Consider the following 12540-nt stretch of genomic DNA (forward strand, 5'->3'; position numbering starts at 1 on the left):
TAATCCACATGTATCCATGCCCCATACATTTTATTATCCCCCTTATTTAATTTCCGTATTAATTGCAAAGTGAAGCAGACGACTGAGAAAGTGTTAGCACATTTGTGTGATTTATTTAAAACAACTTTCACTTGCTCCCGATATGCAAAAAAATGTTGCATGAAATCATCGTAGATTCTAGCATTAGAGGTGTGCGCGCACATCGCGGCTGGTGATATACATGTGTTAAGTGGGAATACCCCCGTCCCGACTGGACGCTAATTTTAGCAAATCTTTAAATAGTTACATGTATGTCGAATGTTTTTGAACAAATGGCGAACGTTTGTGTTTATGTAATTCTTGAGCACTTTTATGTGGCCATGTTGCTCAATAGAAGAATGACCGATAAAACAGAAACTTGGAAAATTGTAATAAGAAGTTACACAAAAGTTCATTAACTGTTTAAGTTTGTATAACATATGTATAAAATATGTTCAATGAATCAAAGTTTTCAGTTGCGTTGGCCAAATGCAAATTGCAATCGAGTGCTCTCTCTTTCCGGTGTGACGTCTCGATTCGAGGTAACCACGCGCGTTGGTAATTATATTGCGAGTGTGAATGGAACCATCAGCTTTGCGTCGTTAAACACGCTGTAAAAATTAACAATTTTGAAATGGATTTTACTTGAACTAAATAAATCTATTCAGGTAAATCGTTTATTGTTCATTGCCTGCATTCATTCAGAAATTATGTTACTGGTTTCTTAACCGCTCGGTACGCTGTAACCAGAGGATATAACAAGCGCAATGATTCTCCAATAGAATTAGCATAACAAACGTATTTGTGATTACGAATTATTTTCCAATTACCAATAACAGTATTGTGCTTTACCATAAACTTCAATGTAATTGGGGTGATAGCGAAATCTTAATTTCGTGTACATATTTCACTTAATGTTTCGATGGGCCCTGTTTACTTTATCTGTAAGATATTATAATAATCTATTTAACCTCATATGTATATCTATATTTGTCCATTTGCTTGATAGTGGTCGTCGGCTTCTGTGCAATATGTATTTAAGATTGCTACTTTCGTTCTTACTGTTGGTCAGTGTGGGTATGTATATTGTATATTGTTATATTAATATTTTATATAAAGTCAAATATCGGAAATAATAGTAAAGTATTATTTAGTAAGTGATTTTGTATGTTCTTTACTATTATTTTGTTTGTGATATGCTCATTCTTAATTATAATGCTAAGCAACGGTTAAACCAATGAGTGTAATGAACATATATGTCTGCTATCGCCGTGCGCCTTATTACTGAAAAATATTCGGTGATAAGCAGTGCCCCAGATAAGCTGCGTATCTGCGTCTTTCACCCTTTTAAAATGTTTTAAAACGCAATGATATACAATATCATGCGTATTGAAAACGCAACCAATTTGACTTTTACGCAAATATCTTTGATCGGAAATGCTATGCTCGATTTCGGAATTTTCTCTTAACTTTCGAACTATTATCATAACACGGCGACGCTTTCATTCAGCAAGCGCACGGATAACGGGGCATTCAAAATTATGACCAAATAATTGACGAAGATATACATGCGTTTTCAATCTGACATAATTCGTCGCTCATTGTGCATGTATATGTAAAGCGTCTGTACTTTCAGTTTCTATTAGGATGCGAAATCATAATGTTGAAAGACGTCCGCGAGAGGTTGAAAGACGTCCGCGAGTGTTGCGCAAAAATATCAGTCGATTGCAAACTTTTTCGAACCAAGAAAGCAAGAGCCTCTAAGTGCAGAATAATTCGTGCCATTATTTTTTTTTAGTTTAAAGTTTATATTTAGGACAGTTTCAAGGATTAAAGATGTTATGAAACTTCATTTTATTAAAGTTAATTATGATAGTTCACAGTTTTATTGAATCAAAACAAGAGTGCACCTTCAACAAAAGTAAAGCAGCAATGATTTTAAGGTGTGCATTTTTATAAATCATTTCACCCTATTTCAAGAATGAAATCACCCTATTTTTTTAAATCGATGGGTGAAAACCCTATTTCCCAAATAATTATCTGGTGCATTGTGATAAGTAATTTAAGCAAATATACTCAAAACAAGTATTACGAAGGCCTTTCTTGGCTCATCGGTATTTTTCTCGACTGCTTCACTTCGTATAATTACATAATCCATACAAATGTCAAAATGTTAACTCATGGGGTGTTTGCTTTAACTGTTTTATTTTTTGGAGTGCTAAATTGCTCAACTTATTGTATCGTAAAGTACGCATAGGCAAATAGTATATAAAACGCACACAATTCAAACTGTAGAGAGCACATAGAATCCTTTAAAAGCCACATTAACATTCACAATCAACGAATATTTCGTAAAATATTTCGTAAAATAATGTTAACCCATAAAATATCAGTGTACTTTAGAGCAATTGCCAAACTTTCAACGCTAGTTCTTGTCTGGTAAGATAGATTTAACATGATACAAATTGTTATTTTTTATTTTTTGTGTGGTACAATAATTTCCATTTTAATTTTGCGCAATGATATATTTCCATACGACACTCACACACTAACATGGTAAATGAACACGTGTTGACTATATTATGCCACAAAAAAAAATCATTTAGCGTTTCAATTTTCGCAATTGCTACAAGGAACACTGATTTTTCGAGGGTTAACTTTATTTTTCGAAATATTTTACGAAATATTCGTTGATTTTGAGTGTAAATGGGGCTTTAAAAAATAAATACAATTTTATTGCAATTTTTACCATCATTCAGATGCGCAAGCAGTGACCCTTTATGCAGACACGACAGACTTGTCAGCTGGTCACCCACCTCATCTGACCTGTAACCATACCTACAACCCACTCGTCTCGTGGTGGCTAAATGGAGAAATAGCTCTGAGCGCGCAAGTCAACGGAGGAGAATGTATGAATAGCCCAACGGATCCTGATTATCTGGCCGACTGTACGTGTGCAACCTCAGTGCACACATGTACACTTAAGTACTTGTCCTGGTCTAACGTTGGTGACCAATGGGCATGCTCTATAGGAGATATAAAAAGTAACAATCTGACATTAACATTGCCAGGTATTTATGACACCATATTTAGCTATACATTTAAATGTGGCTCTAAATACATGTGTTCGTTTACATCTAGCAAGCACAACATATATGTCAATGCATTGTCTGCATATGATTGACACTGACGCAAAGTTATGTCATACATTCGCATCCCCTTAAACCGGACGTCCGGTCATGTATCATCATGAAAGTCCGGTTTAGAGGGGATTCCGATTAAGACGTAAAGTATTGCAACCAAGTAAATGTTGAGTCTCTGAATGGTTAACGACTTAAACACACATATCTACGAGTTAAAGTTTCTATGATTGTATTTCAATAAAGCTCTATTAACACTCAAAATTAACGAATAGTTCGAAACATATTTCAATAAATATATGTACACATAAAAGCTCAGTATTCATTATAGCAATAGGCGAAATTTCATTGCAAGATGTGGTCTGGTAACACAGACTTAAAAAGATACACTTTTTTATTACTTTGTGGTACAAAATATTCAACAAATTTTATTGTAACAATTTACTGTTTGTTTGTCATATGAATAAATATCGTTGCGACAAATTAAAATGGAATATATTGCACTACAAAAAAATAAAAATAAAGCATGTTGTATCTTGTTAATTCTATGTTACGAGAACACGGCTAGCGTTGACACTTTGGCTTTTGCTATAAGGAACACTGATGTTTTTTTTATGGTTAATTGTATTTTACGAAATGTTTTGAGAAATATTCGTTGATTTTGAGTTTAAACGGGGCTTTACAAATAATTACAATTTAATTGCATTTTTTACCATCATTCAGCTCCAAAATCGGTGACCCTATATGCAGACGCGACAGACGTGTCAGCTGGTCACTCACCACATCTGACTTGTCACCATGACAAGTACCCAATCGCCTCGTGGTGGCATAATGGAGAAATAGCTCTGAGCGCGAAAGTAAACGGAGGAGACTGCCTGAATATCCCAACGAATCCAGTTTATCTGACCGACTGTACGTGTACATACACAGTGCACACATGTACACTTAGCAACTTGAACAGGTCTAATGTTGGTGACCAATGGGCATGCTGTATTATCGAGTGGGATGGTACTGTTATAAAAAGTAACATTCTGACATTAACAGGTATTTATGACACCATATTTAGTTATTCATTTATACATGTGGCACTAACAACATAACATCAGCAACCACAGCATATATGTCAATGCATTTTCTGCATATAATTGACACTGACGCAACGTTATGTCATACATTCGAAACCTCTTAAACCGGACATCCACTGTATCATAATGAAAGTCCGGTTGAGAGGGGATTCCGGTTTAGACGTGAAGTATTGTAACCAAATATAGGTTTAGTCTCTGAATGGTTAACTATTGAAAAACACATACAAACGAGTTAAAATGTCTTTGATATTATTTAATGTAAGTCCCATTACACTCAACATCAACAAATATTTCGTAAATTATTTAATAAAACAAAGATAACACATACAACCTCAGTATTCCTTATAGCAATAGACAAACTTTCATTGCTAGACGTGGTCTGGTAACATAGATTTAACAAGATACAAAAAGCTCTTATTTTATTTGTTTGTGGTACAATATGGTCAGCACTTGTTCATGTACCAATTTAGTGTTCGTGGGTCGTATGAATAGATAGTGTTGCGGGAAATTAAAATAGAATATATTGTACTACTAAAAATAAAAGAAAGCATTGTGTATCTTGTTAAATCTATGTAACCAGAACACATCTAGCGTTGACATTTTGGCTATTGCTATAAGAAACACTGATTTGTATGGGTTAACTGTATTTTACAAAATATTTTACGAAATATTCGTGGATTTTGAGTGTTAATGGGGCTTTAAAAAATAAGTACGATTGTATTGCAATTTTTGCCATCATTCAGCTCCAAAATCGGTGAACCTATCTGCAGACACGACAGACGTGTCAGCTGGTCACTCACCACATCTTACTTGTCAACATGAAAACTACCCAATCGTCTCGTGGTGGCTTAATGGAGAAATGGCTATGAGCGCGCAATTAAACGGAACAGACTGCCTGAATATCCCAACGAATCCAGCTTATCTGACCGACTGTATGTGTACAAACACAGCGCACACATGTACACTTAAGCACTTGTCCAGGTCTAACGTTGGTGACCAATGGGCGTGCTCTATTAGCGATCAGGATGGTACTGTTATAAAAAGTAACATTCTGACATTAACGTTGCCAGGTATTTAATACACCATATTTAGTTATTCATTTATTCATGTTGCACTAAAAACATCTGTTCGTTTACATCTAGCAAGCGCAACATATATGTCAATGCTTTTACTGTATATGGTTAACACTGATGCAAAGTTATGTCATACATTGGAAACTTCTTAAACCGGACATACACTGTATCAAAATGAAAGTCCGATTGAGAGGGGATTCCGATTTAGACGTGAAGTATTGTAACAAAGTATATGAATAGTAAACGATTGCAACACACATATTTACGAGTTAAAATGCCTTTGACATGATTTCATTAAAGTCCCATTAACAATCTCAATCAGTAAATATTTCGTAAATTATTTCATAAAATAAAGTAAGCACATAAAACCCAGTATTCCTTATAGCAATAGATATATATTACGAAAAAATTGTTCATGTTGAGTGTTAACGTTGCTCAACAAAATAAATACAATTCAATTTCGTTTTTCAGCTGCCCATTTGGTGACCCTACATGCAGACACGACAGACGTGTTAGCTGGTCACTCACCACATCTGACCTGTCACCATCACTACACCCACAACGTTTCGTGGTGGCTTCATGGAGAAATAGCTCTGAGCGCGCAAGTAAACGGAGGAGACTGCCTAAATACCTCAACGAATCCAGATTATCTGGCCGACTGTACGTGTTCATACACAGTGCACACATGTACACTTAAGAACTTGAACATCTCTAACGTTGGTGACCAATGGGCGTGCTCTATTAAAGCTTCGGATGGTGCTGTTATAAAAAGCAACATTCTGACATTAGAATTGCCAGGTATTTATGACACAATATTTAGTTATGCATGTATACATGCTACACATAAAGCATTTGTTTGTTTACATCTAGCTAGCACAGCATATATGTCAATATATTTTCTACATATGATTGACACTAACGCAAAGTTATGTCATACATTGGAAACCCCTTAAATCGGACATTCCCGTATCATAATGAAATTCAGCTTTAGTGGGGGTTCCGGTTTAGACGTAATGTATTGTAACCAAGTATATGTTGAGTCTCGGATTGGTTAACGATTAAAACACATATATCTGCGAGTTAAAGTTTCTATGATATTATTTTCTGCAACTGACTCAAAATCTTATTTACTGAATGTTTTACATTTTAATTAAAATGTAAATTTCTACATATATGATTTACCCCAATTCTGATCAGTATTACTCATCCAATAAAGCAAACAATGAAACACCAGCAACTATATCACGAGAGAGAATCTTAGTTTTAATTTTTTTTAAGGCAACTTCTACATAGAGGTAAGGATTTTAACTAATACTCTTTTTTTTGGAACCGTTAAGAATGTTACTACAGGAACATGTTTATGAAACATCATTGTTTTTTGTAATTTTGTGTATTTGTGTCATCTTATGTAAAAGTATGCTGTTTCACAATGTACCAATTTGTGAAAAAGTAAACATATACCAACTTTTTACAAACATTTTATTTAAAAATGTTTTGCTATTCAATTCGTATAAAGAATATAACCGCGTCTGAAAATTAACGTGTGAGCCTTTGTCCGGGGTAGTACATTCACGGGAGTGCTTTTGTCTACCAACAACATCTACTGGTGATCAAATGACAATGATTATCAGGATGCTGTTATTTTAAGGATTCTAGGAGTCCTCGTTTCTACTTTACCTAAATCAAACTTGCCCATAATGCTTGCCTGTGGCATATTGTCATCTTGTGTCATCTCTGCACAAATATATATTGACGTTGATCCAAGATGTACTTGGATGCAGTACAGTCAATTTTAAAATACAATATAAAAAATAATAAATTATTATGTGATTAATCGATGAATGTGTGACATAATATTGATTCAGTGTCGCATATTTCTCGTTTTCCATAAAAAAGCAAAACTATACAACTTGCATTAGCTTTAGCATATATTGAAAGCAATTAAAACGTTTACGTTTAACTAACTTAGACTTGGCACAAAAAGGATACAAACAGATGAAATATTTGTCAAACTGCTTTATTGCAAAAGCAACATCATTATTTAAATATACATTATCTCCGGACGGAAATGTATATCTTGTTTTGGAACCTTCCTTACTATGTCGTGAACATCGTCTAAAAATTAAAATCTTTCTTAAAAATAGAAATTATAACTTTTAAAAAATCGCTCCAAAGCGATTTATGTATCGAGTTTCCCATGATTAAATGAAATTTTTCGTTTGTTATATTGCATTTATATACATTATATAGTAAATTTAAATACTATTTTATTTTAAGAATTGCCAAGAAGAAATAGTACCCGAAAAGCAGTGATTGCTGGTTCGGTTGGTGGCGCTGTTGGGGGACTTATACTCATCGTTGTTATGGTCATCATATGCAAGCGTAGAAAACATTGTACATATCTCTCGCATTCTCAGTTTGTTGTACACTAGAGTGTTTCTGGGAGCATGCTTGTTTAACATGTCTAATTATATCTCAATAAAACTTGGATTACTAGGTTGTACGTAAAATACATGATATATAATCAACAGCCCGTTGATTATGTTCGTTAATACTTATTTTTCAAAGCCGCATTAACACTCAAAGTCAACAAATATTTCGTAAAATATTTCGTAAAATAAAGTTAACCCATACAAATCAGTGTTCCTTATAGCAGTAGCCAAAATTTCAAATCTAGATGTGGTCTGGTAACATAGATTTAACGAGATACAAAATGCTTTTAATTTCCCGCAACGATATCTTTGCAAATGAAACACGAACACCTAACATGTTACATACACATATGCTGAATATATTGTACAACAAAACATAAAAAAAGAGTATTTTTGTCTTATTAAATATTTGTGTTTAACATTTTTGTGTAATCAATACAATTTATTTTTAAGATATTCCAATTGGTGGTGATGTCCAGGGCCGGTCGCGATATCAACGTTGACTTTGGATGACAGACGAACTACAGCGTATTAGTCGATAGCAACTATTTTACGTTAACACCCCATTAATACCCAAATTTAACGGAAATTTCGTAAAGTATTTCGTAAAATAAAGTTACACTTTAAAAAAAGCAATGTTCCTTATAGCAAGATACACAATTTCAAAACCAGATTTTTTCTGGTTTCATAGATGTTTGTTAATACAAAATGCTTGTTTTTATATTTTTCGTGTCACAATAAATGCCATTTTAATTTCCCGAACTGATATCTATTTATACGACACATGAACACTGAAATGGTACCACTTCTTCTTCACTTCTTTATATGAATAGATATATTTGCGGGAAATTTAAAAAAAATGAGCATTTTATATATCTATCAACATCTATGTTACCAGACCACATATGGCGTTGAAATTTCGGCAATTGCTATACGTAACACTGATTTTTTATTTTTTAACTTTATGTTAAGAAATAGTGTACGCAATTTTCAATGATTTTGATTAGTAATGGGGCTTGTTATACAAATGAAGCAAAGATGTGTACAGCAAAGCACTTGTGAAAATAATTGAATTAAAGTTTAATCCGTTTAATACATTTCCATCGCCATATACTCCCATGTCAGTGTGCCGCTACTGTGGTTTATGACTATCAAAACGTGTGTAAAGATATATACGTTTTATGTGTAGTTATTATTTATGTAATGTACCTCATGAATTGATGTTCTTAATTAATGTGATGCTCCATTAACTTCATTCTAACACAATACAAACCCCACAAAAACACTATATCCAACAAAAAATCTTTAAAATGCGCACTGAAAGCGTGAAATGTGTGTGAGTTTTGTCAATCAAATATTTAAACAATTGACCATCATTTTGGGAATGCAGTTACATTAAAGAATTATGGAGAAAACTGCAAAACTTTCTGAAAGACGTGAACATTGAAATAAAATGAATAAAAATGGCCTTTCTGGCATTATCGACAAAAAGTGTACAATAATGTTCTGAATTGTATACTAATTTTATTGAAACAGTTTATATTTAACATGAAAATTAAAAGTGCATCACAAATTTTAATATTTTTATTACTTATCTTAAGATAAAAATACAGACAAAAGCAGAAATTGCCCTTTTTAAAAACAAATATGAAACAAATGATCAAAAATGCAACCACTTCATGCAATATTTTTCAACCAACATAACTTGGGATATTCTTTTTTATATTCTTATTAAATTGAATTAAGGTGCCCATGCTCTCAACAATTGGAACTTGTTTATGTTTTAAACGTCAACCAAAAAATACTAACAATTTGATTGATATGCTTTATATTTTTTTCTTTAACCGTTTAACACAATCTATAATGTGTGTATGTGCGCGGGTGCGTGCGTGCGTGCGTACAAGCGTGTGTATGTGTGTGTGTGTGTGACAGCGAGTGTGAATCCGCCTGAGTGCATATTGTTGGCCTCTCATAAAAAATATTTTATTCTGACATTATGTATGTGTGTGAACTATAATGAATGATTGCATTTTTTTACAGTTATGTAAAACTGAAAACAATTCCTAATGATTCCTATTGAGTGTGCCATACATGTTATATGTTATATCACCAATGTTGTATGTATGCAAATGAAACTGGTGTCTATGTAAATGTCAAACATGGTTAAATAAATGAGAAAAAAACTATTTGTGCAGTTTGTGTTTGCATAGAAAGAACTGAATATTGACAGAGAACGTATCACTGGTAAGAAATAAGAATCATAGGTTGGACTATTCCAAACGACACCTGAAATTGTCATATGGACTTTGTGTGGCCAGTGATTAAGGATTAAAGGCGCTGATAATTTTGTTGAACATACTATTGGATACAGATTCGTGGAAACAGTGACACTTACTATATATGTTAATACAAGACATTTACTTATTTGATTTAAAACTAGAGCAGTTATTTTTAATATCGCACTTTAATATCACCACATATGTAGTGGTTGAGGTTAAATCAACCGCTAAGACGTGGTAACGATAATAGCTATAAATCGTATTCATACACAGCTGGACTAAAGGAATAATGTGCTTATTTAACTGTAATAAATAACTCAGAGCTATATAACGTATTGTTTAGTATTGTGTATTAGAATGGATGTGTTAAGTTTAATTAAATGAAAATAAATATTGCTCTCCAGGATGCCGATATAGCATTTTATCAAAACTCGAAAATACTACTGCACGTGGCCTCGCGTTAGACAAATGTATTTAATTGTCTGACAAATTGAACACAGTCTGTATACTTCCAAGAAAGTAGTCAGTCAATTTATTATCCCTTATCCAAATTAATTCAAGCAACAAAATAAAACAAAACCAAAATAAACAGTAAAATATAAGACTAGTTAATTGGCAGTAATTTTCCAATGCAATCGATTTTAATATGATCCGAGGAATGCGTCTGTTTACAATAATGTCGGCTAGATGATTGTTAGGAACTATAGACGACCACCGTCACGTGCTCAAGTACACCATTTCGTTGGAAGTATCGATCGTGCACATCCAAAGAACTGAAAGATACTTGAATAAATTATTTTGGACATATTTTAAAATGTAAATATATAAACATATACCCTATTGAGTCGCAGGCCAAATTATCAACCCCCACTGCAATATTATTCAAATCGAATTTAAAGCCTACGGTCAATATCGCAGAAGTACACAAAATGATTAATAAGTGTTGTTCAAGACTGCTGTGATATTTTTTAAGATTTATCCATAACCTGCGATCAAAATAATCGTACATTATCTCACGTACATATCTTACAAAAAATGAAAGTAATGAACAATTCAGGTAATGCAAGCGCAATCCCGCTGTTTATTTCAATTATAAATTATCATTATACTACGTAACTTACCTACGTAATATTTTCGTCTACAATGTCTCTCGCAATACGACATGTTTATTTCTGTGTAGATCTGTCCGTTTTAAAATTAAGACACGTGTTTTCAAATCTTTTGTTATGAACAAAATGCCATGTCACGTACGAGGAAAAGACCAAAAAATACAATGAGTATTATGTTATTACAATAACTTAAAAACATATACGCACGCAAGTGTAGTGAACGCTTTTAAACTTTGCCACATCCTCAATGTTCAGCAGTTACAATTTATGATAAATACAAATGGAGAAAATATCCCACAGTCACAGGAGTCATTATTTATGTTATTTTAGGGTCTTACAATGTCATTAAATGTTTAGCTAAACAAAACAAAACTATTTGGAACAATCTTAAATAATTGTGATAGCAAGAACAAATGTTAAATAAATGTTTTTACCTTCCCTGGAATCCGACATTGAGACCTTAGTGAAAAGCCTGATGCGCTTCCACTGCCTTACTCAGGCTTTTGAAAATTAAAATGTGTATTTCCAAAATCGATGAAATTGTTGCAAACGCATTATGATTTAACCGATTTCGATTGACGATTATCCAAAAAAGAACCTATTTTTAAATATTTCCGAGTGAGAAGAGTTATTTGGCTTGTTTTAATGTAATGCATACACTTTTTAAATAAATATAGAATTTGGCACGAGTTGTCATATCATACCATATTTTATTAAACGAGTTCAGGAATTTTGTTAGTAAGCGAGCCTTTGGCGAGCTTACTAACGATTGTCCTGGACGAGTTTAATAAAATATGGTATTATATGACAACGAGTGTCAGATCTGTATTATCACATGCTTTTAAATGAGCAGATTAAATAAATATTTACGCAAACATAATGATAAATCTCGAATATTGTTTACATTTCCTGACGTCATTTGGAATGCCTCGGCTTTTACAAAGCAAAATAACAAAAGGCGATTGGTCAATAAACGAAAACAAAGCCAATGAAAACGCTTAAAAATGTTGTATTACACATGTGTAATATAAAAAAATGTAATGGTTGTATTACATTGGAAACAGGGTATAGCATGTGATAAATGAACATTTTCTTAAATATTATCATTGTGAACAAATCACTTAATTGTTCAGGAATGTTTAAGATTAAATGTTTACAGATTTACACAATAAAAATGACTATATTTTTTAAACATCTCAACAACAAAGACTATGCATTATATATCTACAAGCGATATAACAACACGGAACTTAACACAGCATGTTCGTTTTAAAAAATGCCCATGTTAAACATATAAACTTATGAATAGGACAATAATTTGGATTACAGCTGGTCCCAAAAAGTTGTATTGTTGCTCTCAAAAATATTTAATAAAAATGTTTTTAAATTGCAATTTATTTGATA

General features: G+C 32.9%; 1 protein-coding gene across 6 annotated transcripts; it reads left to right on the forward strand.

The window, feature by feature from the left end:
• Positions 1 to 1017: 1017 nt before the first annotated feature.
• On the forward strand, positions 1018 to 9921 carry LOC127848412 (uncharacterized). Of its 6 annotated transcripts, XR_008034495.1 has the most exons (8): positions 1018 to 1095; positions 2778 to 3089; positions 3882 to 4202; positions 4987 to 5313; positions 5788 to 6114; positions 6595 to 6611; positions 7594 to 7710; positions 8202 to 9921. XR_008034495.1 is itself a non-coding variant. In XM_052380860.1 (7 exons), the coding sequence occupies exons 1-7, from the start codon at positions 1050 to 1052 to the stop codon at positions 7627 to 7629; spliced, it is 1386 nt and encodes a 461-aa protein (XP_052236820.1). In that variant the 5' UTR covers positions 1018 to 1049; the 3' UTR covers positions 7630 to 9921. The 6 variants fall into 6 exon arrangements, 5 of the variants coding, with proteins under 5 accessions (XP_052236820.1, XP_052236819.1, XP_052236821.1 ...); XM_052380860.1 differs by having other exon boundaries at positions 7594 to 9921; XM_052380859.1 differs by lacking the exon at positions 6595 to 6611.
• Positions 9922 to 12540: the final 2619 nt, after the last annotated feature.

This window comes from Dreissena polymorpha, chromosome 10 (assembly GCF_020536995.1).
Source record: "Dreissena polymorpha isolate Duluth1 chromosome 10, UMN_Dpol_1.0, whole genome shotgun sequence".
Lineage (NCBI taxonomy): Eukaryota > Metazoa > Mollusca > Bivalvia > Myida > Dreissenidae > Dreissena > Dreissena polymorpha.

Coding starts and splice junctions, on each gene's coding strand:
- LOC127848412 (XM_052380859.1), top strand. CDS start 1,050: ATGTATTTAAGATTGCTACTTTCGTTCTTACTGTTGGTCAGTGTGG. Junction 1,096..2,777: donor CTTACTGTTGGTCAGTGTGG/GTATGTATATTG, acceptor ACCATCATTCAG/ATGCGCAAGCAGTGACCCTT. Junction 6,115..7,593: donor TCTGACATTAGAATTGCCAG/GTATTTATGACA, acceptor TTTTATTTTAAG/AATTGCCAAGAAGAAATAGT.